This window comes from Gambusia affinis, linkage group LG12, assembly GCF_019740435.1.
Source record: "Gambusia affinis linkage group LG12, SWU_Gaff_1.0, whole genome shotgun sequence".
Classification (NCBI taxonomy): domain Eukaryota; kingdom Metazoa; phylum Chordata; class Actinopteri; order Cyprinodontiformes; family Poeciliidae; genus Gambusia; species Gambusia affinis.
Window position 1 is genome coordinate 28,150,473 of NC_057879.1, and position 27,335 is coordinate 28,177,807.

Below are 27,335 nucleotides of genomic sequence, written 5' to 3' on the forward strand. Positions count from 1 at the left end.
AGAATAGGAAACTGGAGCTTCACCCAGCCAAGGTATTTCATTACTATACTATATACTATACTATAATCATCGGTCACTGTACCCCAATCTGTACAAACTTGCACTTATTTATTTATGCACCCCAGCATTATCTGTGCCATGTGAGCGTGTCTTTTCAAAGGCTGGAGAAGTAGTGTCAAAAAAGAGAAATCCTTTGAAACCTAAAACTGTGGAGAAATTGTTGTTTCTTAATAAAAATGAATGAAATCATCCAAGTTACACAAGCATTAGCCTATTCACTACCCCCTCCCTACTTCCACAAGCACTTTCACTGTCCCCTGCCTGATTAAGCTCATGCCATTTTTCTAGAGTCACAGAAAAACATTATTACACAACATGCCATATCACATGACACTATTTTGGGAATAATTACACACAGAGAATACATTCAAACAATATTTTATTGTTCAAACAATATTTTATTGTACACATATGTACACCTTTTGTGAAGTCATTCCCAAGACCCATAATAGACAAAAATTCAATGCATCACATGTGTTAAGATACAGCGGGCTGTGATTGTACACCTGGCCAGTAGGTGGTGTCGTGTGCACATGAAGCCTCAAGAAATGAACCCTTTCTCGAACCAATTGGCTCAAGTGGTACAATGCCTCATGAGGCTTCATCTCACCATCACTACAATATCCCTACAGTTAAAAGTTAGCCTGGTAAACCTGTTAAACGATATTACCTCCAAAACGTTGGCAGCAAGTGAATATAATTTATTAGACAATAAAATAAACTGGTCCAATAAGTGAATCAGACTACATCTCTGACTGGACTCGAACCAGCGGTCGCTGAGCTCAGAGAGCTGATTTATCCACTAAACTAAATCAGCTGATTGAAGTCCAATAATCACCTGTTATTGATTCTGATCTAATGGACACCTCGCGCTTTAAGAAACTAACCAGGATTAACTGGTGACACTTTCAGAGTCTCAGTTTGAATAAAGATTTTAACCAGTTTCTCATGTAAAAGTATATAAGACAATAGTTTTTACAGCGTTTCTCTTATGGTTCAGTATTAGAGTCAATTGATGAAAAGAATAAAGATGTTTAGTTAAATTAAGAGGAAAAAATATCAACAACGAAGAAGAAATGGCACTGTCAAATGAACTAGGAAATAAACTATAACATGTTACAAAAACAATGTTTAAACAGATTTCTCTATTGTTTCTGTGGATATCTATTTGAAATATCTGCATTATCAGGGAGATGTGAAAAACAACATAGTCAGTGGATCTTTTTTAAACATTTTATTTTTAATCCCATGGCTCTTCAACATTTATGTCGCTTTCAGGGATTAATCTTTGCTTTGAGATCAGTTTACAGCATCTTTAAATCTTCCTTTGACGAGTTTCAGCCTCTGAAGCGACAGAAATCAGGACAAGTTCTGAGTAATTTACATGTTTTGGTGATTTTGCAGATTTAAAAAAAGGCAACATACCATGTTAGACCAATAAAAGTCTTTCTAATGAGTTATTCCAGAGATCTTAATGGGTTTCTTACAGAATCGGATCATATTTTTGCAAAATTTGTAGTTTTTAAAGCTTATAGCAATTGTTTACTTCCTGGTTCGGTAAAGGGGTCCTAAAAAGCCACGCCCACAGAAACATCTGTCTCTCCCAGATGCCGCCACCAGTTAATCTATAACACCGTTCGGCGAAAACCAAACCAAGTTCGGGTCTCTGGATCTCCTCGGAACCAGAAACCAGAATATCGACATGCAACCCACTGTGCATCGCCTCAGAATCGCCTCATTTGGACCAGAACCTGTCACCAGAACCAGTGAGCTAAACCCGAAGAATCCATCTCTACTCTGGACCTGGTTCCGACCAGAACCTGGATCACCAACAGTTGCTCCTCGAGAGGCTTTTATTATGAAAACCTCCCAGGAAGTTGGGTCTGCAGCCCTCGGAACTGTTCGGCCAAGTTCGGCTCCGTTCGGTTTATTTTCATCTCCGCCTCCAGCTGAGCGGAGCGACTAGAAGTTCGGACACCGAGGAACCCAGAGCTGCCGCGGAGCCGAACCGAACCAGGAACTGGACCTGGAACACAGCAACACCACGGCGGAACTAGGACCAGAGCGGTGAGCGGACCGGGACCGGAACGGAGTCGAAGACGGCATCATTCCTGTCCAGAAGTCAGGGAGGTTCGGGTCGGACAAGCGGTGGGTCGGGGCAGCAGAACCGTGTCCAAGTGGACCGCCGGCGGCTGCAGACAGCAACATGTACCAAGTCCAGGTGAGTGAGGCCAACAGAACTCTAGCAGAACCGAGAGAGCTCAGGGATGGTTCTGTTCGGAACCCGGCCAGGAAAGTTCCTCTGGTTCAGATACTCAAGGTTTCTACTGGGTTCTAGAGAACCGGATCAGGGAGAAGAACCCGAATTAATTTGCTTCTTGGTTCCTTAAAGTGTTTCCCAACCCCTGGGCCGCAGGCCGGTACCGGTCCGTGGACCAATTGTTAGCGGGTTGCGCAAGAAATAATTAAATTTTTCCTTTTTATGTATTATTTGAGTCTGGAGGATCTTTTATTTTGAAAATCCTTTAACCGGACTCTCTGGGTTCCGTCTTGGCGCCAACATTGAGCTACAAGCAGCAAAATGGGTCAGAACCAGATCAGATTCTTTGTAAAGTTTCTTTATGAAGGGAAAAGGCCCAGAGAAGAGACAGGAGGATGGATTTATCCCAGTAGGTGATTCCCACAGTCCAAGCTCTGCATGATATGGTGACCGGATGTTAATGAGGCCATGAAGCTTCAAACTGTTTCTCCACTAGAGACCAAGAACCCTGAGCATCAGCAACACTTCTGGTGTCTCTCATCTCTCCCAGATGGACCGTCTGGTTGCAGAGAAACAAGATCAGTTCTCCATTAGTCCTTATCCTGAGGTCAAATGTTCGTTTTTGTGGAGCATCTGTATCTTATTTTGAAGGGACATGTAAACGTTACCATAGCGACCAGAGTCAGAGCGTTAGGGCAGCAGAGAGACGAGATGAGAGGAGTAGAGCTGAGAGTTTTAGGTCTGGTTCACAGGATTTAAGGATTGTGGGCCGATTCTCCAAACCTCTGTGACCACAGAGCCATAAAAGTCCAACAGGTTCTGGTCGGTTCCTGAGTCCAGACACACGGCAGGAGCAACACACCACACAAGAACCGGTTCCACTCAGAACATCCTGGTTCCTGAAGAAAATCCAGTTAAACCCCCAGCAGACCAAACATGAATCTAGAATAATCAAGCAGTAGTGAAAGTTAGAGATTCATTTTAAACCATAAAAGACGAAACAAAAAGAAAAACCGTTTGATAAAGTCGGAGGGAGCAGCAGCTCAATTTGCTGCTCTGTGATTTGGAGGTTAGGGTTACCCTAGCAGCTACTGATTGCTAACAGCTACTAATCGCTAACAGCTACTAATCGCTAACAGCTACTGATCTTAGGGAGGATTTTGTTCACCCAACAAACTCCCTACATCCAGCAGGTGGCGCATGTTGCTACAATCAATAGTAGCCACACAGGCACATATGCTAGAAGGAAACAAACACACCAGTACAACACTTTCATTCTATTGGCTGAGAGGTTGCCAGGCAACTGTGCCAAAAGGCAGTTCCATGTTTCGTAAGTGAGCAGAGAGTTTGAGCAGAGACTAAATGTGAGGAGAAGTTTTGAGTACAAGCATTACAAGTTTGGAGACGAAACTTGTCCTGCTTTCCAAATGAACATGTGTGCTCTCAAATTATGGCAGAAAAATTCCACCATGGATCTGGATCATGATCAGGTGTGACTGTACCTGAACATCAGGAAGTTGAGCCTGTCAGTCAGAACTCGGGGCAGCAGTCTGCAGCCTGACATGAAGAGTGTCCTTCTACTGAATGTGGGCGGAGCTAAAGGTGATGTCCCACCCAGCATCCTGCAGGTTTTAATGATGACCTCTGACCTCCTCAGTGAGCTGGATGTGATGACCTCTGACCCTGCAGCAGAGGGAGGAACCCTGACGCTCTGGTTCCTCTGCAGCAGATGGTGTGTCCTCTGCAGGCTCCTGTAGTTACAGTCAGGGTGACCGGGGCAGTGTGTGTGTGTGTGTGTGTGTGTGTGTGTGTGTGTGTGTTGGTCTAAAAATAAACAGCTGTTCTGCTGAACAAACAATCCTTCATTAAACAGAGAATCTGCAGCAGAACCCAAAGAACCGATCAGATCTGCTCATCAGCTGATCGTATCCATAACTGATCAATGGATCCAGATGATCAGAAGTCTCAGACCTGAACCTGAGTCCAGAACCAGAGGGAGTCAGAGGTCTGATCAGCAGAACCGGGTCTGAAGCGACAGAGGAGCATCTGATCCCCAGAGGACCCAAAGTTAATATGCTGCCGCAGCGCACACACACACACACACACACACACACACACACGCCCACACACACACACACACACACGCCCACACACACACACACACCGGCTGGCCGACCCTGAAACACAGAGCGATGAAACATTAAACACTCTTCATCACTCCGCAGAGTCCTAGCTGCTCCTCTTCATCAGCTCATCACCTGTTCTGTCTGAGAAGCTCTTCCTCCTCCTCCTCTTCCTCCTCCTCCTCTTCCTCCTCCTCCTCTTCCTCCTCCTCCTCTTCCTCCTCCTCCTCTTCCTCCTCCTCCTCTTACTCCTCCTTTTCCTTCCATCCTTCCAAAAAACGCAAAAACATTTATCAGCTGAAAGATGATGTCATGACTTCCTATTAAAGTCCGGTCCAACCAGAACCAGAACCAAGGCTGCGTTCCCGCTGCAGGCCTTAATGCTCACTTCTGATTTCTTTTTTTTGTGTGTTTATTTCATACTGGTTGTGATCTGCTGTTGTCCCTGCTGTGCTGTAGAGGGCGCTGTGACGTTGCCTACTGAGCATGCTCAGTGGGACTAAACATGGACACTAACTGTGGAGCCAGGACTCTTTATGGTCGCCTTGGCAGCACTTTTCTTCTTGGGCGAATCACGATGCAGAGCAGAGACGTCTGGACTTCAATGAGGGTCAGAGCGCCACCTGGTGGCTCAGACTCGGGTTGCCTTGGCAACGAGCGCCACCTGGTGGCTCAGACTCGGGTTGCCTTGGCAACGAGCGCCACCTGGTGGCTCAGACTCGGGTTGCCTTGGCAACGAGCGCCACCTGGTGGCTCAGACTCGGGTTGCCTTGGCAACGAGCGCCACCTGGTGGCTCAGACTCGGGTTGCCTTGGCAACGAGCGCCACCTGGTGGCTCAGACTCGGGTTGCCTTGGCAACGAGCGCCACCTGGTGGCTCAGACTCGGGTCACATGGATTCAGGAGGCCTGTGTCTAATCAAATCAGATTCAGGCTGCAGTGAGTCCTGGAGCTGCTCTGAAGGTCAGAGGTCGAGCTGAAAGCTCTGTTTGCCTGCTGCAGGAGAGCCGCCCCCTGCTGAGCCCCTCCATCGATGACTTCCTGGCAGAGAGCCGCAGCGAGGCCACCTCCGGACGACCCCCGACCTCCAACCCTGCAGGTACACTCAGCAGGAACCGCTTTGCTAATGACCTCTGACCTGCTGCGGGTCAGGCCGGATCATGTTTCCCTGTGTGGCCAGAACTGGACCAGAGCAGCTCTGACCTGGTTCTATTCTGACCTGGTTCTGACCCGGTGCCCTGTCTGTCTTGCTGCAGTTCTGTCCACGGCTCTGGACCTGGTGGACCTGAGCGACCCGGCAGAGACCCGGCACCACCCGGTCACCAAGAGTCCAGTGAGGAGGACGACCGGGTCCAGAAGCCCCCGGCACAGAACCAAAACCGAGGAGACGGAGCTGGTCCCGGTCCAACTGGAGCGCCAGCCTGCCAGGCCCGGAACCCCCGACAGGACGTCCCTGGACTCAGGTAAGACGGGCTGGTACTGGTTCAGCTGTCAGGATCAGACGGGTTTCCTCTGAGGTCCATCAGAACCCAGAAGTTCTGGTTCGGATGAACCTCAAAGGTTCTGCAGAGAACATCATGGAGGTTCTGGAGTCGTTAAAATGTCAGTGGTTCTGGTTCTGGAACCGGATCCGGATCCGGCCAGATTCAGCTGGCGGTTCTGGTTCATCCTGACACTCAGCAGCTTCATTTAGTTAAAAGCTTTGAAGTCAGCCAGTCGTCATGACAACGCCTTAATCTGAGCTTTTACTTTGATGAGAACTTCCTGTTTTAGCTCACGGATCACGCTGAGGTCAGAGGTCAGGAACTGCTCTCTCTGCTTGTCTTCCCAGTCAGCCTGTCCTCTCCTCTGGACAAGTGGGACGAGTTGGACCTGGACCTGGAGGACGGGGGACGGCGCAGACGCTGCCAGGCCAGATGCACCTCCCACCACTCCTCCAGCGAGTTGCTATGGTAACCATCCCGCCTCAAGCCAGTCCCGTGAAGCAGCAGCAGACCGGTCCGGCTGGTTCTTCTCTGGCTTCTGGTTCGGCCCGGTTCTCTTGCTACTCAGACTCAGACCTTCCACTCTGCTGATGATCCTCAGATTTATTTACAGGAAGCTGGTTAATTCCAGCAGCAGCCTGCGGGGGGCAGTGAATATTGAGAGCTCCAACGCTGAGCAGCTTTTCATCAATAGAGACCTGCAAAGAGGTTCCAGAGACCAAACCGTCAGAATAATTTCAGCTAACATGTTTGCGCCATGCTTTTCCTTTGTGTTTTTGCTGTTTTCTAGTGTTGCTAATGCTAACATGGCGGTAAGCTTTCTGTGTTGCTAATGCTAACATGACGGTAAACGTTCTGTGTTGCTAATGCTAACATGGCAGTAAACTTTCTGTGTTGCTAATGCTAACATGATGGTAAACGTTCTGTGTTGCTAACGCTAACATGGCAGTAAACTTTCTGTGTTGCTAATGCTAACATGACGGTAAACTTTCTGTGTTGCTAATGCTAACATGACGGTAAACGTTCTGTGTTGCTAATGCTAACATGACGGTAAACTTTCTGTGTTGCTAATGCTAACATGGCAGTAAACTTTCTGTGTTGCTAATGCTAACATGACGGTAAACCTTCTGTGTTGCTAATGCTAACATGGCGGTAAACGTTCTGTGTTTCTATAGCTAACATGGCGGTAAACTTTCTGTGTTGCTAATGCTAACATGGCGGTAAACTTTCTGTGTTGCTAATGCTAACATAAATGTTTTGCTTGATCTTCCTGTGTTCTTCCCTTCAGCCATGTAGATGTTAGAAATAAGAATTTGATTTTAAACACTCACCTGGTAAATTGAAGATTGATTGGAGGTTGATTGAAGGTTGATTGGAGGTTAGTTGAAGGTTAATTGAAGGTTAATTGAACGTTGATTGGAGGTTAGTTGAAGGTTAATTGAAGGTTAATTGAACATTGATTGGAGGTTAGTTGAAGGTTGTCTGTGTGTCTCCAGGTCTGCAGAGTTTAGGACAGATCCTTTGATGAAGAGCAGTTTGGACGATCTGGACTTCATATCTCTGAACCAGGTCAGTGCCACTAGATTCTGCTGAGGAACCGGGCCTGACTGGGTACCAGGTTCTATCTTGGCACCAGGCCGGTACCAGTTGAACATCTCATCACTGTAGGGTCGTCCTGTTGCCATGGTAACCCAGTAGGTGTTCCAGCTACTTTCCTCAGAGACCTGAGACCAGCAGACTGTGTGTAGTTCAGGGAGCAGGGGATATAAAGCTGGCTTATTTTTACTTTGACTGGACCATTGCTGGACGACCTCTGTCTCCGTCTCTGCAGGACAGCAGCGTGTCCAGACTCCGCAGACGGACTCGCTCTCTGCTGGCCAGGAATGAGTCCCAGGAGGACGAGTTCGTCCGCGCAAAGGCAGCTGTAGAGGTAAGACTCACCTGCTGTCAGGCGACCCGTCTGTCCCCCAACGACCCGTCTGTCCCTGGCCTGTGACAGGAAGTGTCCCTCCAGCAACTTCCTGTCAGCAGATGGACAGAGCTGAGCTCAGATCAGAACCAGAACCAGAAACTGTTGGTAATCGTTCTAGAACCGGACCAGAACCACAGCGTCACCTGGAGGCCGATATCTGGACTTGATCTCCAGGTTCTGGTCCGGGAGAGTCCATTATTCTGATGAGGTTCTGAGACCTCTGCCAGGTTCAGGTTCTGTTGCGGTTCTGGTGAAGTGGAGAGGTAGTGATGTCAGATTTCCTGGTGCTCCCACCGGCTCACCTCAGTGGACCAATCACAACGCTGCTCTAGCTGGAAGCTCCTGATTGGTCAGCTGGAGCTTTGCTGGAACCAGAACTTCCGGTTGATGCAGAAGAATTACATGGTGGAACAGAACCAGATCTGGACCTGACTAAGTCCTGACTGTCCCAGTGCTCCCAGTGTATCCGGTGAGGCATTAGCAGACCTTGAACCCAGCGAAACAGATCGATGAAGCCTTGAAGAGGGAGGTGTTGGGTTCTGACCGGATCGGGTTCTGGCCGGATTGACCAGAACATTCCTGTTCTCAGATTCCTGCCGACTGAAATTGGATTAGATCAGATCTCTTTCTGCTGAGTCGGAGGTTCTGTTGGTTCTGATCCAAGGTCGGTCAGAGGTCTGAGCTCATATCTGAGGGGTCTCCCACCCCAGTCCTCAGGGCCTGCTCTCCCAGTGATGACAGAATTTCCTCAGTCTCCAGGCGCTGCAGGGAAACGTGTCATGGAGGACAGGAGCCCCTGAGGACCGGGGCGGGAGACCCCTGATATAGAATCAGGCTGCTGCAGGGACCAGTGTGGCCACAGGGTGGCGTAGTTCAGTTGCTTGATGGAACCAACTCACTGCACTGTTGTGCATGATGAGTCGACCGGCAAGGTTCTGATCGGGTTCTGGTCTGGTTCTGATTAGGTTCTGGTCTGGCTCTGATGAGGTTCCGGTCTGGTTCTGATCGGGTTCCGGTCTGGTTCTGATTAGGTTCCGGTCTGGTTCTGTTGCAGTCGGACACTGAGTTCTGGGACAAGATGCAGGCGGAGTGGGAGGAGCTTGCTCGCAGGAACTGGCTGGAGGAGTCGGAGAGCCAGCAGAAGCCGGCCCCACCCCCCGGCTCACCTGTAGAGAAGGTAACGCCCTGATGATGTCACCTCGTTTTCTCCTGCAGCTTCCCAGCATGCATCACTGTCGTGATCTGGAGTTAATCTGCAGCTTTAATCCAGCAGCTTCCGTCCAGACGGCCAGCGGCCCTAATCCTCTAATCCTGTCAGGGTTACGTCACCATGGCGACTGAGGTGACACGGTCAGATCAGACCTGCACCAACATCCTGCAGATGTTTCACAATAAAAGCTCATCTGCTGAAAGGCTTTTGTTTTGCAACATCAGGAGGAAGGAGGCTGGTTTTGATGAGGTCAACAGGAAGTACCACCACAGGGCGGTACTTTCTGTTGACCTCTGTGGTTATGCAGGGTTACTACTTCAGCGGCACCAACCCGTACCTTGACTGGCCCAATGCCTTCGCTGAGGGTCAGGATAAAGCTAGAGAGGGAGACCTGAACGCCGCCGTCCTGCTGCTGGAGGCCGCCATCTTGCAGGACCCCAGTGATGCTGAGGTGACCCGTTGGTTGGGTTCTGTCGTGGTCCAGTCTCTGACCATCGACGCTCACCAGTGACCGTTTCCTGTTGCAGGCGTGGCAGACCCTGGGAACAACTCAGGCTGAGAACGAGAACGAACAGGCCGCCATCGCCTCGCTACAGAGGTCAGACCGGCCGGCGTCGTGTCTTCCTGATCTGTTGAGCTCTGACCAAGGTCTCTAACCGCTCACCTGCTGCAGGTGTCTGGAGCTCCGCCCCAACAACCTGCCGGCCCTCATGGCGCTCGCCGCCAGCCTCACCAACAGCAGCCAGCTGCCGGAGGCCTGTGACGCTCTGCGCCGCTGGATCGGCCATAACCACAGATACCGACACCTGGTCCAGAGCAGGAGTCCGCTACAGGGTTCCCCAGCCACACCACGCAGGGGCCCCGGCTGCTCCACATCCACAAGGTAACGAAACACCTGAGCAGGACGTCAGCGTGGCGGCCCGGAGGAGTCCGGTTGGCCCGGGTCATCGGTACCAGAACGAATCCGAATGTCCAAGGAGGAATCTGGAGGCCAAGATGCAAGCAGCAGGTGGCGCTGCGGAGATAAAGCCAATGTTTTTCTTCCAGCTCGGCGCTGCAGGAAGTTCTGCTGCTCTTCCAGGAAGCGGCGCAGCTGAACGTGGATAACGTGGATCCAGACCTGCAGACCGGACTCGGAGTTCTGTACAACCTGAGCTCAGAGTTTGATCGGGCGGTGGAGGCGTTCAGCGCTGCGCTGTCCGTCAGACCGCAGGTAGCACCAGACCGCTGCTGGTTCTGGTGGGCCCCCAGCAGGCTGATGATGTCATGATGATCTCACTTCTTGTGTCTGTCTCCAGGACTACCTGCTGTGGAACCGGCTGGGAGCGACGCTGGCTAACGGCAGCCGCAGCGCCGAGGCGGTGGAGGCGTACAGCCGCGCGCTGCAGCTGCGGCCCGGCTTCATCCGCTCCCGATACAACCTGGGCATCAGCTGCATCAACCTGGGCGCGCTCAGGTACCGCCGCCCGGCAGCCCGCTTACTGGGACGAAGGTTTGTTTATGACCTGGTTCTGGTTCTGCAGGGAGGCTGTCAGTAACTTCGTCACAGCTCTGACCCAGCAGAGGTGCAGCCAGCGCTGCAGCCAGCTGCAGATGTCCACTAACATCTGGGCCGCCCTGCGGATCGCCGTCTCCATGATGGACGACCCCGGGCTGGACCGGGCCGCCAGCCTGGGGGACCTGGACCTGCTGACCAAAACCCTGGAGGGTGGAGACCTGTGACCGGGTCAAAGGTCACAAGAGGAGGAGGAGAATGCTGCTGCACCTGAAGCACAACCCTTTAACCTGGAGAACCTTCTGCTGGAGCTCCGCCCCCTGACCTCTGACCCGTCAGCAGCTGCTGCTCCGAGCTAAACGGACTGTAGCGCAGACGCGGGATCAGAACATAGAAGAGTTTGTATTAATAGCAGCGGTGTTCAGTACTGAGGCCTGTAGGGGACATGGGGTTTTTTCTTTTGCGTTCCCTGTTGGTTCTGATCCGTTTATCTTCATGACTGAACACTGAGAGCCTTTCTCTTGTTTTCTGCTATAATCTGAGGTTTTCCATAGATGTTAAAATCTCAATGTGAAATATCTGAAGTTTTATATCTTTTTCTTTAAGATAGAAATTAACCACAAACTTCTGATAAAAACAGAAATTTTCCAAAAGAAGGAAAGAAATAAAAAATACGTAAAAACCCTTTGGATTATTTCTGAGTTGTTATTGCAGGAAATAAGTCATCTGACAGTTCAGTCTCTTGTTTCCATGCCAACCGACACAAACAGACATAAACATGCAACGAATCAGAGTTCGGAATAAACACGCTTTCAGCGAGGCTCTTAATTTGAAACTTTAACTTTGAATTGACATTTGTGGCTGAAAACAAAACGGAGCAGCAAATGTTGCAGTGAACTTTCTGTGAGGGAAACTTTCCCCATGACCCCCAGAGGCCTCCGTAGTTTAATCAATATTTATCAATGCTTGAATATTAACGTCCATATGAGCTGCAGAGTCGAGTCGGTAGGTTTTACTGAGTCACCAAAATAAAAGCTCAGGTGAGAACAAAGGGGGCGGGGCCTAAACTGCAGGTCAAATGCATAAATAATACTCAGTGGAACTATTTATTAAGTTATAATATCAGTATTTCTCCTCAGGGAGTCGGAGGATCTGATCTGAGCTGCTCTGTGTTTTACCTTCTGACTCATCATATTCATATACATTCATTTCTAAAGACTCGTTTTAATCAGTGATAACGAGGCTTTTTAATAAACTCATAGCTGAACTCAGAGGTCAGAGGTCAACCATCTCTCCATACAGACAGATAATTCCACCCAAAACTAAACTAGGAAACCAGTTTGGTTCCTGTTGCACAACCAAAGTTTCCAAAGTTTAATTTAGCAAAGTTTTATTATTTCTTATTCCTTTAAATGTAATTTTCATGTTGTCCTAATGAGGGCGCTGTATTCGAGCCTGTGTGTTATTCGATTGTTTTTATGGTTTTTAATATGTTAGTGTTGAGCACTGTTGCACTTTTAATCCTGTCTTATTCATTGTCTTTGTGTTTAAGTCACTTCACACATGAATCCTATTAATCTGTATTAAAGACAATAATCAGTTCAGCGTTTATTATTCCAACTGATTTCACCTCCATCATCATCCGGCCTCAAAGATCGATTCATTTCCAGCAACCAATCAGAGCCGAGTTCAAACCAGCTACAAGACACGGGGCAACAAGGTCACCACTCCTTCTGCCTTTGATTGGTGAGAGCTGGTCTTCTGCATCAACCAACCAATTAATCGACTGACCGACTCAGTCAGTCATCCATCCATCCATCCATCCATCCATCCTGGAGGTTCTGTCAGGTTCTGTTAGAACATCTCTCAGCCGGTTTCCATGAATCCAGATTTCTGTAATTAATGTTTTTATTGGCTGAAGCAGAGAATCATTTACAGGATAAAGGCTTTTAAACATTTCAGAGGTCACAGCAACATCTGGTGGAGGCAGAGCTTCACCTCAAGCACCTGGAAAGTCACGGATCAGAACCAGATGAACCCGAGTGAGACCAGAACCAAACCCTGGTACTGCCTCAGTCTGTCCACAGCAGGCCCACACCACCACAGGCAGAACCACACTCCTCCAGCCCGGTCCTGGTTCTGGTTGGAGCAAGTGGATCCAAACCGCTGCTGTTTCAGTCCGCAACCTGCAGGTAGCGAGCAGAGAAGGCCTCCAGCTGGGTCTCCAGCTCCGTGGCCCGGTTCCTGGAAGCAGAACCAGAGCAAGTTCTAATCAGGTTTGGTCCAACCAGAACCTTTTGGATCTAAGTCCAGTTCTGGCACTTGGTCTGTAATCATATCAGAATCATTTGTTGCAATGCCAATTCAGCCACTGGAGTTTCAGGATGACGGCCATTTTTCAAGATGGCTGTCGTTTTTGAGCCTTTCAAACCAATTACCATAAAACATTTGACATTTTCATGACTAGGATGAACTTTATGTCACATCATGATTTCCATTTCCTGTTCTTGTGATGTTAAGTTAGGATTTGAGAATCAGAAACAGAATGTTGCAGTCAGCGAGTCTCAGAGCAGCTGGAAGGAGATGAAGATGGGAAACAACCGAGCTAATGTTAGCGCTAGCTTGACATCACTTTTCATGTGTTTAGCAGTTCAGCGTTAGCAGGGCTAAGAATCTTGTTCAGTGAGTTAGCGGTTAGTGACGTTAACTTGTCGGTTAGCTGTACCCAACAACAACAACAGCTGGTTTTCACTTCCTGCCCTCCGCTGTCTGCCCTGCTCCTGACCTCTGACCTCCGCTGTCTTTTCTGGATTCTGTCTCTTCCTGAACTTTAAATCATGGCTCAGGGGGCTCCTGTGTAAGGCGGCGCGCGCAAGTCAGCAAGTATAAAAATGAAATTTGCGTCAGTTTGTGTAAATACACACAAACTTTTGACCTGTTGTGAAAATGCGACAGAAACAGAAACTTTATCTGTGAACAAACTACAAAGTGACAAAACAGCCAAATCCACTGAAAGATTCAGTTATTTAGACCAAGAAGCATCAAACCTGATGAGTTTTATGATTTTAATATTTTATTGTTTAAATGATGAAACTGAACCACATTTGTCCTCAGACAATAAAATAAAGAAAATAAAAATAAAAATGTGAAAACCTTACTCCAATGTAAATAATAATGTTGCTCAGTTTTTGTCTCCAAGATGTAGCGTCTGAATGCATCTGTGGGTCATTTAGTCTCTCTAAAAAGAAGGACCCCAGAGCAGGTAACGCGAGCGCCCCTCACCTGAAGGCCTTGGACTTCCTCTGGGTCGCCTCCAGCCTCTGGATCCTGCAGGTGAGCTGCCGGATCCGTCCCTCCAGCTCCGCCTCGCTCAGGTCCACTCTCTGGGTCAGGCGGCCGAAGGTGGAGGTCAGCTCCCTCACAGAGAGAAAACATGGCCGTCAGAACCGCCAGCGGAACCGCCAGCCGGTTCTGAAGGGGCGGGGCTTACTTGAACACCTGCTGGCTGCAGGCAGAGCTGGTGACGGGAACGACGGCGCGGAGGCGCAAGGCGGCAAACTCTGTGAACTGCTGCTTCAGAGCGCGCTCCTGGCTGGACGCCGTCCAGGTGAGTCTCTCATACAGGTAGAGCAAACCGTACAGGGAGACGGACAGGGCCACGACCCGCCAGCCCACCGAGCGCCACACCTGGACACACATCACAGCTACAGGACGTGTCCAGATGTGTCCAGAGCTGCATTGTCTCTCTGTCTCACCAGCAGAACCAGGAGACAAAGTGGACGGTTCTGGACCTGCCCGGTTTGGACTCACCACGCCCCCGATCAGCAGCACTGCCATGGACGCCCTGGAGGACACCGACACCAGGCCCGTTGCCATGGAAACCACCAGCCGGTCCTTGAGGGACGGTCCGTCCTGCAGACAGAGCAGCGTGTCAGCGGCCCGTCCCGCCGGACGACCCGTCCACCGGGCGGCGCTAACCTCAGGGACGGCCAGCGCCCGGTGGGCGCCGGTGGCGCCGACAAAGCGGGTCACCAGGGCGGTCCAGCCCAGGGAGAACCGGAAATCGATGTCTTCCCTGAAGTCGGCACAGAGGGGGGCCAGGCTGAGGTCAAAGGTCATCTCGAAGGACGAGGACGGAGCGCAGAGCTGCTGCTGGACGGACGGCGACACCAGGGGACGCACGCTGTCTGGGGACAGACAGGACACGGTCAGACGGACGGCCTCTCCCGGGTCAGAACCAGAACGGGTCGGTACCTGTCATGAGTTTCTGTGCGTCCCGGATGTCCCTGAGGACATCGCCATGGCAACGATGAGCCAGACCCCCAGAGAGACGCTGCTCCAGGTGCTGCACCAGTTTCTGCAGAACCGGGACAGAACCGGGTCAGTATCGGGTCATGGAGGTTCTGGGTCTACAGCAGGTCAGTGACCACCAGGGCGCCCCCTGCTGGTCCGGTGGGCTCTGCCTTTTATCACCAGCAGAACCACCAAGGTCCGATTGGTTCTGAAGGGTGGCTCCGCTTTAAACCACCTGGACCCGGTCCGGCTCGGCCCAGGAACCCAGTACCTCATCAGAACCTGTGGGCTCCAGAACTCACAGCTTTGTAGAGCTCCAGGTTCTCCGGGGTCGGGTTGAAGTCGGCCCGGAACTCCTCCACCAGAACCGGCAGGGAATGGATCTGGTCCAGCAGCGCCGAGGCCACCTGGGACGCAGACAGTCACTGGTTACCATGGAAACCACACAGACACGGGTTCAATGGCGGCAGGAACCGGAACCAGAACCCTGGTCCTGCCGGGTCGGGGGAACCTTGGCGGTGACGTCGTCCGTCAGGGTTCTGATCCGGTTCTTCACGCTGTCGCTCAGACGGCTCATCTGACCCCGGACGAAGTCCAGCCGGTCCCGCTGCTCCTCCCGCTCCTCCAGGCAACAGATCCTGTCAGAGGTCAGAGGTCAGAGGGGCTCCCACTGAGCGCGCTCAGCAGGTCACCTGACTGATCTCACTTCCTGTCGGCCGACGCGATGTTGATGGCGTCCATGACGGTCTTGATGGCCTCGGTGATCTGCCACGCCCGCACCGTGTGCTGCTCGAACTTGGTCCGGACCGCCGACTGAGAGATGAACTCCTGTACATAGACAACTGGGTCAGAACCGGGTCAGAACCAATGGGCAAATTCAAGCAGCATTAGAACAACAGGCTCAGGAAGGGGTTCTGTGGTTCTGTGGTTCTGGTTACTGGGTTCTGTGGTTCTGTACCTCGAAGGTTCTCTCGAACTTCTGGAACTCTGTCAGTCGGTCCTGGAAGCCCTCAGCCATAGCGCCCCCTGCAGATTGGAGATAGTCAGTTATCAAGGCCACAGGGAGCCGGATCTCCATCGGGTCTCGAACACCTTCAGGAGGAGCTGCTGGCTTGTGGGCCACAGACTGGTCACCTGCACAGGTGACCAGTCTGTCGCAGGGCAACACAGAGACCAGAATTTAGAGACCAATTAACCTGACAGTCACGTCTGTGGACTGTGGGAGGAAGCCGGAGAACCGGAGAGAACCCACCATGCACAGGGAGAACATGCAGAAAGACCCCGGGCCGGGAATCGAACCCAGGACCTTCTTGCTGCAATGCAGCAGTGCTACCAACTGCACCACCGTGCAGCCCAAGCCGGACAAATTGTCTTTAGATCAGACAGACTTCAAATTTGCCCTGGAGTCTCAACCAGAACATGTCAGTTCGTCCCAATCATCCAGTCGGCGTGGAAAGAATCTCATCCAACTTGCGTCTCTGTCCCACAGCATCGGTCTGAGTGTTCGCCCGTCGGCCCAATCTGACACAAATCTGTGGATATTCCAGGTATCTACCAACTCCTGACAGCAGAAACCCTGTCATCATGAATCCAAATAAATCCAGGATGTGTCCCTCTGTGGGCTCTCCTGTGTCCAGTCGTCCCGTTGAGAAACTTTGATTAGTTGCACTGAGAGACCGGTTAACCAGATCCATAGTTTGTAGCGTCAGAGGACGTGCAAAGAGGGGCTCCAAAACAGCAGCACAAAAACAGAGCAAGCGAAGCTGGACAGGAGGGAGCAGAGGAAAACACGTCTGTTTTTAACCTGCAGGTGAACGACTCAACTGTAACGGCAAACAGAGGAAAGAACAAGGGGCCAGGATGCAGGGCCGTGCAGAGAGCTTTGGAGGGGCAGGGGTTCAAAGTTAAAAAAGGACACATTGAACCAGATCTTAAAACACCGTACAACATAGATTCTTGATCAACCAATATTGATCAATAATCTGATTGGATCCAACTGTATCATTGCCATCATGCAGGGAAATACAAACCAAATCTAGTCTATATTTCTATACTTCCTACAAATATAAAGTTTCTGTTTCTGCTGCTGAAACTGAAGCTGTTAAACAGAGCAGAGGAGAGAAGGTCAAAGGTCATGAAGTTATGAAATAAGAACAATTGCTGCCATTTTACTAATGAAGCCCTAATAAATATTTATTTAACCTGCAGCCTGATTTATAGACCATAGAGAACAAAGGGGTTAAAACTACAGAATAGTTAAACCTCTAGATCTAGAATTATTAGACTGGGATATTAAGGCAAAGAAAACTCAGTAGCTGCTGGCAGGGGCCATTCAGGGGCCTCCCCGCCACCGGGGCTTTGAGCTGCGTTGCGACTTGAGGTCACAGTTGCAGTACCGTGTCTTATATCAGGATGTCTGATACCAGGGCCGGCCCAAACCTCCATGGGGCCCTGAGCCAAACCTGGTTCTGGGCCCCTCTAGCAATGCTAACCTTGTGGACCGGCTGCAGTCAGCAGTCCGATCAGTACATCATTCACACACCTGCTATAAACTGATTGCCTCTCTGGCTGTTTACATTATATTCATGTTTAATAGGAAACATTTATTGTCCAACTGGTTTATCCACCAGTTGGTTTCTGGGAGCCGATTTCCTTCATTTTGGGGCGTCGTGATCGGCTGATACTTCCATGTGAAGCTGATCTGATCTTCATCAGTAAAGGTTTATAGATCATCTCTGTCCTCTTCTGCTCTGAGGTTTGACTGACAGACCAGGTCTGAATGTTTACAGTTAACAATATTAACCTCATTGTTACCAACTCACTGACTTTATTTCTACATTTAGCAACATTTAAAAAATCATATCAGCCTAAATCCAAACCAGCAGGTCAGGTTGTTTAAAGATGGTAACCAGACAGAAACCTGCCATCGGTGCAGCTCTACACATATTCATCACATTGTTTGGTTAAATTTATTTCTCTTAAGCTAAAACAGCTAAAAATGTCATTTATACCAGGTGAGTCTTTCTCCCCTGAGAATGTGGACCGGTACCAGTACCGGACTGATTCTGAGCCTTCAAAGGATTTTAACAAAAGTTTCTCATAACTTAGAAGTTGATGTAAAAATAATGTTTGTTTTATCCACTAAATGATTTAGTTCAGCAGCAAACAACAAATCCCAACTGCAGCTCATCATATAGCAGCTAATCATGTAGCAGCTAATCAAGTAGCAGCTAATCAATTAGCAGCTAATCATGTAGCAGCTAATCAAGTAGCAGCTAATCATGTAGCAGCTAATCATGTAGCAGCTAATCAAGTAGCAGCTAATCATGTAGCAGCTAATCATGTAGCAGCTAATCAAGTAGCAGCTAATCATGTAGCAGCTAATCATGTAGCAACTCATCATGTAGCAGCTAATCATGTAGCAGCTAATCATTTAGCAACTCATCATGTAGCAGCTAATCATGTAGCAGCTAATCATGTAGCAACTCATCATGTAGCAGCTAATCATGTAGCAGCTAATCATGTAGCAACTCATCATGTAGCAGCTAATCATGTAGCAGCTAATCATGTAGCAGCTAATCATGTAGCAGCTAATCATGTAGCAGCTAATCATGTAGCAGCTAATCATGTAGCAGCTAATCATGTAGCAACTCATCATGTAGCAGCTAATCATGTAGCAGCTAATCAAGTAGCAGCTAATCATGTAGCAGCTAATCATGTAGCAGCTAATCATGTAGCAACTCATCATGTAGCAGCTAATCATGTAGCAGCTAATCATTTAGCAACTCATCATGTAGCAGCTAATCATGTAGCAGCTAATCATGTAGCAACTCATCATGTAGCAGCTAATCATGTAGCAGCTAATCATGTAGCAGCTAATCAAGTGGCAGCTAATCATGTAGCAGCTAATCATGTAGCAGCTAATCATGTAGCAGCTAATCAAGTAGCAGCTAATCATGTAGCAGCTAATCATGTAGCAACTCATCATGTAGCAGCTCATCATGTAGCAGCTAATCATGTAGCAGCTCTGTAGCCTGACGGAAAAACATTTTACTAGACGATGTCAAACATTGACAGGTTTTAATTATTCTCATCAAACCTTATCTTTCACAACCTTCTGGGGAAACCCCATCAGGAACCAGAGCCCGGTTCATCCGACCCGGTTCCCCTCTGTCCCTCCGTCTCACCTGTCTCCGGCATGCCCTGGTTCCGCTGCGTCCTGCAGATCAGAACCTCCTTCGCGGAAATGAAGAAGATCCTGCCAGCGGCCCGGTCCGGTTCAACGACCCGCAGCTCCTCAGACAGGAAGCTGATGCAGCGGTCCAGGTGCTGCTTCCTCACCTGGGCAGCAGGGGCCCGGGGTACAGAAGGGGGGTGGGGGGTTAGGAAACGTGAGCAGCGGCGTTGCCATGGTAATGGCTCCTCACCTGGTCGATGAGCTCGGGCTCCGTCACCGAGGCGTCCCAGCGGTTATGGAGGATGAAGACATTCGGCTTGGAGATCCGCTCACTGACCTTATGGAAGAACAGCTTCTCCTGGACAGAACCAGACCAGAACCGGTTCAATTACCAGAACCGGGCCAGAGTTCGGGCCAGAGCTGCGTCTGCTACTAGATCCCAGGTCAGAACAAAACTGGGTCAAGGCAGAACAGGGTTAGAATCAAGTTAGCGACCACAACCAGATCAGAACAGAACAGAACCGGGCCAGAGGTCCGATCAGAGGTCTCCAATATAGGGTGACCAGACGTCCTCTTTTTCCCGGACATGTCCTACTTTTCAGACCTAAAAAAATGTCCGGGGGGAATTTAAAAATCGTCCGGGATTTTGGTCAACTGCCTCAAAACACATTACATAGCTTACAGTGCATTGTGATTACATTGCCACTCCGTTCCACTACTCCATTCCAGGTTTCTTTGTATGGCAAAGAAATCGGTAGCACATGTGTGTCCGCCGATTCTACCCCCCCACCCCCCGCCAACAAAAAAAGAAGTGTCCTCCTTTTCAGAAACCCAAATCTGGTCACCCTACTCCAACAGGTTCTGTTGATACAGATGCTGGACAGGCCGAGAACGCTGATGGTCCAACCCCACCAGAACTGGACCTCCTCCACTGTCTGCAGTTGGATCCTTTCAATAGAACTGGTTCTGGTTCCTCTGGACACAGATGGGCCAGATGGAGAGGACTGGTTGTGGTTCTGATGATGTTATCCTGGGCCAGAACCCGTCCAGTTCTGTCTGAGGGATCTTCTTCCAGGTGAAGCTCTGCCTCAGTCTGGTTCTGATCCGGTCGGGTTCTTGTCTAATGGAGCTCAGCTTCCTGAACCAGACCTGCCAGAACCAGAACATCCGGTCCACCTGCAGGTACCGGCCCTTTAAGACACCTGATGATGATGATGATGATGATGATGATGATGATGAAGTGGCCTTCCTCACCGTGTTCATCAGCGTCGACTCGGCGTTCCCCACCAGAACAAAGACGTCGGCGTCCAAACAGAACTTATCGATCCAGCTGTCCAACTCCAGGGTGACGTCCGTCCCTGGGCTGCCAGGGGTCAGAGGTCAGAGTTAATCTGAATCTCTCTGTTTCTGACAAAGACTTCAGGAAGACTCCCTCAGAACCCAGACGGGCCAGTGGTTCTGTATGGAAGAATTTTCCTGCCATAATCCAAGAACACACACTTTCATTTTGAAGTGTCTGTCTTCTCCAAACTTCTCCTCGCACTCACATTTAGTCTCTGCTCGCTTTTGGAAACGCATTTGGCACAGTCACCTGGCAACCTCTCAGCCAATAGAATGAAAGTGTTGTACTGGGTGTGTTTGTTTCCTTCTAGCAGGTGTGCCTGTGTGGCTACTGTCAATTATAGCAACCAGCGCCACCTGCTGGATGTAGGGAGAAACAACAAAGGTTTTCTGCTCCGTGTTACACTAAACATCCGGATGGATGGATAGATGGATGTTTAGTGTACTACTGTACCAAATGTTTCAAAGGCGGGACTAAGTGTGAGCGTGAGGAAAAGTTTTGAGTCCAAATGTTACAACTTTGGAGAAGACGGACATGAAGTCCTGCTTTCAGACTGAAAATGCGCGCTCTTGGATTATGGCAGGAAAATTCCCCCGTAGTTCTGCCCCTCGGGTTGAATTGGAACCCTGAGGTTCTCTTGAATAATTTGGAAACGACAGAACCAGAACCTGTTCTGATGGTTCTGAACTCAGACAGATCAGAACCTGATGGTCTCACCTGTCCATCAGAACCAGGTCGTCCCTCAGCAGGGCGCAGCGGTTCTTGGGCCAGAACACTCGGACCAGGCTGCCTGAGTCGAGCGCCGGGTCCATGTGCAGCGCGTGGGCCAGCTGGTTGACTGTCTGCAGGACACAGAGGGAGAGCAGTCAGAACCGGAACAGAAACGGGCCCCAGGTGGTTCTGTTCACCCACAGAGACGGCATGGCGCTCGGCAGACGCCTCGGTGGTGAGGTATGGCTCGGCAGCGTCCGTCCCCTCCACGCTCAGGAAGCAGTTGGTGGTGTGGCCGATGCCGCTTGGCAGCACCCGCTCCCGCAGCATGGCGTTGATCACCGTACTCTTCCCGTTGCTGGTTCTGAGGAAGGACAACACAAGGGGAACCGGGGCGGAGCCACGTCCCCAGTTGCCTCATGGTTCAAGAGAAAAATCGCCATCTACTTCTAGTCTGGTAAAATTATGTGGTTTGTCTGCAGCACCCGGATCAGAACTAACTGGGTCTCGACTGAACACTAGCATCAGCTTCAAGGGCATCAGAAGCTGGTGGACCATCAGTGGGCCGCCAGTGGACCGTCAGTGGACCACCAGTGGACCGCCAGTGGGCCGCCAGTGGACCGCCAGTGGCCCATCAGTGGGCCGCCAGTGGACCATCAGTGGACCGCCAATGGACCGCCTCCACGTTCTGACCTCTGGGCTGAGTAGGTTTTTTTGGGGGGAAACCCTGAAACAGGAACCCAATAGAAACCCCACATGCTGGCTGAACACCGCCCCCTACTGGTGGAAGGTAGTTCTGACCCGGTTCACTTCAGCTGAAGTCTTCCTGACCCGGTTCTGACCTGCCGAAGAAGGCCACCTTCATTGTTCTCCGCAGCAGAACCTCCCTGATGGCGGCCAGCTTGGTGGCACAGCTCTGCATCTCCAGGCTCTGCTCCTCCACAGCAACCGGACCCAGGTCCTGGTTCTGAACGGCTTCTGGTATCACAGTAGGCAAACCAACATGGGCGGTTCTGAAGGTCCAAACTGGTGAAGTGTGTTTCTTTGTGTGTGTGTGTGTATGTGTGTTTCTCCGTGTTTCTGACCGTCCACAAAGGCAGAACCGCTCTTCACAAACTCCAGCAGCTGGTCGAAGATCGACCCGATCGATCGTTTAGCAACCACGAATCGGTGCAGAGGAGACGGGTCTTCAGGGTCCATGGCTCCTATGTACATAGAGTACTTACAGAACCAAACCCAGTACCAGAGGTTCTGGTCCAGCTCTATGGAGGTCAAGTTTTTGACTTTGCTCTAGAACCAGGTCCAGATGGTTCTGACCCTGCTGAAGGTAAATGGTGCAATCAGAACGGACTGGACCTTCAACAGACGCCAGAACCATGTCCTTACCTTGATCTGTGGGTCTCCCAGGTTCAAAGGTAAGTCCTGTTCAGGGTCTGCTCCCAGTCGGGTCGACACCGGCTCCCATGATGGCCCGGTCCAACTGGTGGACAGAACTCTGCTTCAGCGTCTAAAGAGCTTAGAGTCTCCGAGGAACGTTGATCCACTTAGCAGGATTAGAGCCGCAAACGCCTGGAGACAGGAGGAGACAAGAGGAGACAGGAGGAGACGAGAGGGGACACTGGGAGACAGGAGGAGACATTCGGAGAAAGGAGGAGACAAGAGGAGACAGGAGGGGACAAGAGGAGACAGGAGGAGACAGGAGGAGACAAGAGGAGACAAGAGGAGACAGGAGGGGACAGGAGGAGACAGGAGGGGACAGGAAGAGACAAGAGGACACAAGAAGGGACAGGAGGGGACACTGGGAGACAAGAGGAGACATTCGGAGAAAGGAGGAGACGAGAGGAGACAGGAGGAGACAGGAGGGGACACTGGGAGACAAGAGGAGACAGGAGGAGAAAAGAGGAGACAGGAGGGGAAAGGAGGAGACGGGAGGAGACAGCAGGGGACAGGAGGAGACAGGAGAGGAAAGGAGGAGACAAGAGGAGACAAGAGGGGACAGGAAGGGACAGGAGGAGACAAGAAGAGACAGGAGGGGAAAGGAGGAGACGGGAGGAGACAGCAGGGGACAGGAGGAGACAGGAGAGGAAAGGAGGAGACAAGAGGAGACAAGAGGGGACAGGAAGGGAAAGGAGGAGACGGGAGGAGACAAGAGGAGACAGGAGGGGACAGGAGGAGACAAGAGGAGACAAGAGGGGACAGGAAGGGACAGGAGGAGACAAGAGGAGACAAGAGGGGACAGGAAGGGACAGGAGGAGACAAGAGGAGACAGGAGGGGAAAGGAAGGGACAGGAGGAGAGAGATTCTGAGAACTGACTGCCTTTGTACTTTGTCATTATATTAGTATATCAGGAAATGTACCGCCAATTCATATTTTCTGACGGTTTTTGTCATTTGTATGTTTATTGCATTTCACCGATAATTTATGTGGTGTTATGGCGCCCTTCAGTGGATTTCTGTGGTACTACAGGCCATTTTCATCCTGTGTCTGTGTGTAGCCATTTTTGCCCGGCTATTAATATACGTCAAACTGTCTCTATCTCTCTCTCTCTCTCTCACACACACACACACACACACACACACACACACACACACACACACACACACACACACACACACACACACACACACACACACACACACACACACACACACACACACACACATATGCATACAAAACTAAATATAAGCACCTTGTTACTATCTCCACCTCATCATCTGTACCATCCTCTCCCATTAATAAACTGGTGGAGTTGACCTTTTGCTTCTGACCGAGGAAGATTCAATTGATGAGAAATCTGAAATTAACGTATGTTAGACGCACACAGTCTTCTACACCGATATTAATTACAGTCAGGTCCGCTGAACCTGATGGGTCCTGAAACGCTGCGGCCATCTTCAGCTGTATGGACCCTCAAAAGAACTTAATGTTGTCATGGATACCACGTCTACCACTATCAGTCTGTCCTATCTGGACCGTCAGAGGAACTCGTCTCAAGGACCTTCTCAGATCTTCAGAGGTTCTAAAAGTTCTAGGAGGACATGGAGTTTGTCTCTGATGGTTCTGGAGATGGGATCAGTCTGGTTCTGCTGGTTCTGGTTGGGGGGCCGCACCCTGGAGAGCCAGAGAAAGGGGGCGTGGCCTGCAGCTGCAGGATGATGAAACATCAGAGTTCCTCTGAAGTTAACGGACCCATCGCCATGGCAACCCGAAACTCCTCCAGGACGATGATGAGGGCAGAGAACATCCAGAACCAACCGGTCCAGAACCAGGAGGAAGAAGAGGAGATGCTGGTGAGAAACAGATGGACCCGGTTCTGACCCGTAAATTCTCCTGGTTCTGGAGGAAGGTCAGACAAAACCTGGTCCAGAGTCTTTCCAGGGTTGGCCTGGTAAATGTTCCAGGATGAGTGGGTTGTCCTGGAACAGAACCTTCTGATCTGTCTGGATCCAAACAGAACCACAACAAAAATAATAAAATAATAACTCACTTCGAAGCAGGAAGCAGAAAAATGCAATAAAAAGCAAAAACCAGTGGGGCGGCGGCTGGCCCAGGGGGAGCCGCTGCTGGGGGCGGCTGGCCCAGGGGGAGCCGCTGCTGGGGGCGGCTGGCCCAGGGGGAGCCGCTGCTGGGGGTGGCTGGCCCAGGGGGAGCCGCTGCTGGGGGCGGCTGGCCCAGGGGGAGCTGCTGCTGGGGGAACCAGTTCCTTCCCTGTATGAGGGGAAGTGATGACGAAGGTGGTGAATGCGATCATTCTACTGCGCTAGTGCTAACGATGTGTGTCCTGCAGGAGGCGCCGTCACCATGCAGTTCTTCAGGAGGATCGCCAACCGAGGAGAAACCGCAGAACCTCCAAGGTCAGTCACATCCAGAACCCAGAAGAACCTACATATATCTCTGGTGGTCCTGCTGGAAGGTGAACCGCCACTACTTCTTCACAGTATGATGCTGCCACCACCAAGTTTCAGGTTCTGACGGACCCTGTGTTTGTGTTCCCTCAGCACAACCTGCTGGGCCCCCAAGAGCCACCGTTAAGATCTTTTGGGTTCTGATAAAATTGTTCTGTATTTTGAATAAAATATTTTCCTCTCTTTTTGTTTGTTATTAACTTACCTTCAGTTTTCTAATCTACATGATTAATTTGTCTGATTTTTTATTCTCCATGTTTTTATAATCATAAATATCTAATGAGCTGCAGAATAATTAGTTGTCTGAATGAAGAGGTTGATAATTATGAGGTTTTAGGGTTGTTTCCACCTCTGAACCGGAACTGCAGTTTCTACAGGTCGCCTCCCCTGAAGCCACACCGCCCCCTGCTGGTGGTGGTGAGGAACAGCAAGGAGACGCTCTGGTGGAAATTATTTATTGATCAGCAGCAAAACTAAGCAGAACAGAACAGACTCACTTCCTGTCCCCAGACTGGTTCTGGTCCAGTTACTGGTTCTGGTGGTCCAGGCTGCTGGCCAGGTGAACAGCTGCTCCACACTTGTCCAGGTAATGTAGCTCCGCCCACTCACAGCAGTTTGTAAATTGTTCTGTTGCTCTTTGATGACACGGTAGATTCTCTTATTAATTTATGTGGTGACATCATCACCTGAGAGCGTGACATCACAGGAGATCTGGGTATAGATGTCAACTGGCTGCTCATCGGAGCGGTGGCCCGGTGAGGCCCCTGTGGCCCCTCGGGCTCCACCCGGACCGTGTTGCGGCCGTACAGCCTCCTCTCGTACTGCAGCAGCTGCTCCCAGAAACCGGCGTTGATGCGGATGCAGGGCCGGCTCTCCAGGACGCGGCGGTGAGCCTGGCGCAGCGTGGCGCCGCGGAACCTCATCAGGTACGCCATGACCAGCGCCGGGGAGCGGCTCCTCCCCGCGACGCAATGCACCAGCGTGCATCCGGCGCGGTTGTCATGGATACGCTCCGCCACGCGGTCGAAATGCAGGCCGAGGCGTTCGCACGGCAGGTCGCTGACGGGAACGCGCAGACACTCCACGCCCGGGTGGGCGGGGAGGGCGTGGCTTAGCGTGGCGTTCACTATCAGCGTGATGCCTTTCTGTGACATCAGAGCGCCGTTCAGGGGGGCGTCGGCTCCGCTAAGGAAGAGGGAGGGCGTGACCTGGGAGAGCGCCATCAGGAGCGCCTGGCAGGACGCACGAGTCACCAACAGGTGACTCCAGGTGAGCTGAGGGAGGAAACCGGAAAGCTTTAAACTGCCGTTAGATTTACTGCCGCTAATCTGGTTCTAATGCATGAAAACAGGCGATGACCCCTTAACAGGAAGTGACGCCACTGGAATGAGGAAAGTAATATTCATAACATCCCAACCTGCACGTTTCCCCTCTGGGTTTTATTCCCACCCACCTCTAAATCGGGCTCCGATAGAAACAGAAAATCCAGGCTTACCTGCCGATGCGTCCCGAACCGGAACTGAGAATGAGACCCGGTCACTCTACCAGGTTCTGGCCCGGCCCGGCGGCCAATCAGCCACCAGGGTTATTAATAACCCTGCAGCTGAAGCTTGACCTCGGGTCACATGACCCGGACCGAAATAAAACCAGACATCCAACCCGGAACAACCCGAACCTGGGGGGGTCCCAGTCCAGAAAATCAGGCGGAACCGGGTGAGGCCCAGGTTCCCCTAGTTGTGATTTTCTACAGCAGGTTGAGCTCCTGAAGGCACCACATGACCGACTTTCATAAAATCGCAGTAAAATAATAAAAGCTGGTTTTATTGACTGACATAAAGAGTAGAAACATGGCGGCCATCTTGGAGCGGCCATCTTGGTTAAACCAAAGCAGCAGAAGAAGCCTCAGCACTGCCGGATACTTTTGTTCACATCGATGGACTCCTCGGCTGGAAGACATGAAAAATAATTTTTGAGCATGTAAATATATGTATATGATAGAGTATTAATTATTATTGAATCACCTTTGTTTCTAACTAAACAGATATTAAAAAATGATGACCGCCTGTGTCCTTTGTAAAATTATACATCAATATCAGAATATTATACTCTTATTCTGTTTTCCCCACAAAGAATATTTAAATATGCTGAACCATGAATCAATCCAATACTTAATAATACTTACAAAATTCCTTGTAAATGAAGCTATGATAGCTGTTAGATTGAGGTTTATAGGAAAAAAGTGTGGAAATCTGTTTAGTATTTAGAAAGTTCTGATCAACTAAATGCGCTGATGTGTCATTACG

General features: G+C 50.3%; 3 protein-coding genes and 1 long non-coding RNA gene across 8 annotated transcripts; 1 reads left to right on the forward strand and 3 right to left on the reverse strand.

Moving 5' to 3' along the window:
- Positions 1–1,279: 1,279 nt before the first annotated feature.
- LOC122841596 lies at positions 1,280–1,619 on the reverse strand. The gene is made up of 2 exons (XR_006372407.1): positions 1,486–1,619; positions 1,280–1,404 (listed from the first exon to the last, which is right to left on the reverse strand). It is a non-coding gene; the product is annotated as an uncharacterized LOC122841596 (long non-coding RNA).
- pex5lb (peroxisomal biogenesis factor 5-like b) lies at positions 1,396–11,179 on the forward strand. The gene is made up of 13 exons (XM_044135024.1): positions 1,396–2,281; positions 5,445–5,541; positions 5,699–5,905; positions 6,274–6,394; positions 7,423–7,495; positions 7,758–7,856; positions 8,953–9,075; positions 9,416–9,559; positions 9,636–9,706; positions 9,782–9,991; positions 10,156–10,321; positions 10,407–10,564; positions 10,632–11,179. The coding sequence occupies exons 1-13, from the start codon at positions 2,267–2,269 to the stop codon at positions 10,828–10,830; spliced, it is 1,683 nt and encodes a 560-aa protein (XP_043990959.1). The 5' UTR covers positions 1,396–2,266; the 3' UTR covers positions 10,831–11,179.
- A 1,314-nt stretch (positions 11,180–12,493) lies between these two features.
- mfn1a (mitofusin 1a) lies at positions 12,494–24,665 on the reverse strand. Of its 5 annotated transcripts, none has more exons than XM_044135030.1 (18): positions 22,513–22,803; positions 22,212–22,444; positions 21,969–22,104; positions 21,328–21,490; positions 21,133–21,257; positions 20,328–20,436; positions 19,324–19,431; positions 19,084–19,237; positions 15,855–15,922; positions 15,603–15,724; positions 15,408–15,534; positions 15,199–15,303; positions 14,858–14,960; positions 14,582–14,790; positions 14,414–14,515; positions 14,094–14,290; positions 13,886–14,020; positions 12,494–12,847 (listed from the first exon to the last, which is right to left on the reverse strand). In XM_044135030.1, the coding sequence occupies exons 2-18, from the start codon at positions 22,339–22,341 to the stop codon at positions 12,778–12,780; spliced, it is 2,163 nt and encodes a 720-aa protein (XP_043990965.1). In that variant the 5' UTR covers positions 22,342–22,444; positions 22,513–22,803; the 3' UTR covers positions 12,494–12,777. The 5 variants fall into 5 exon arrangements, with proteins under 5 accessions (XP_043990965.1, XP_043990961.1, XP_043990963.1 ...); XM_044135028.1 differs by adding an exon at positions 23,817–24,665 and having other exon boundaries at positions 12,525–12,847; positions 14,414–14,790; positions 22,513–22,695; XM_044135026.1 differs by having other exon boundaries at positions 14,414–14,790.
- Positions 24,666–24,784: 119 nt separating this feature from the next.
- si:ch1073-184j22.2 (dual specificity protein phosphatase 18) lies at positions 24,785–26,255 on the reverse strand. The gene has a single exon (XM_044135044.1). It carries the CDS (start codon positions 26,253–26,255, stop codon positions 25,638–25,640), a length of 618 nt encoding a protein of 205 aa, XP_043990979.1. The 3' UTR covers positions 24,785–25,637.
- Positions 26,256–27,335: the final 1,080 nt, after the last annotated feature.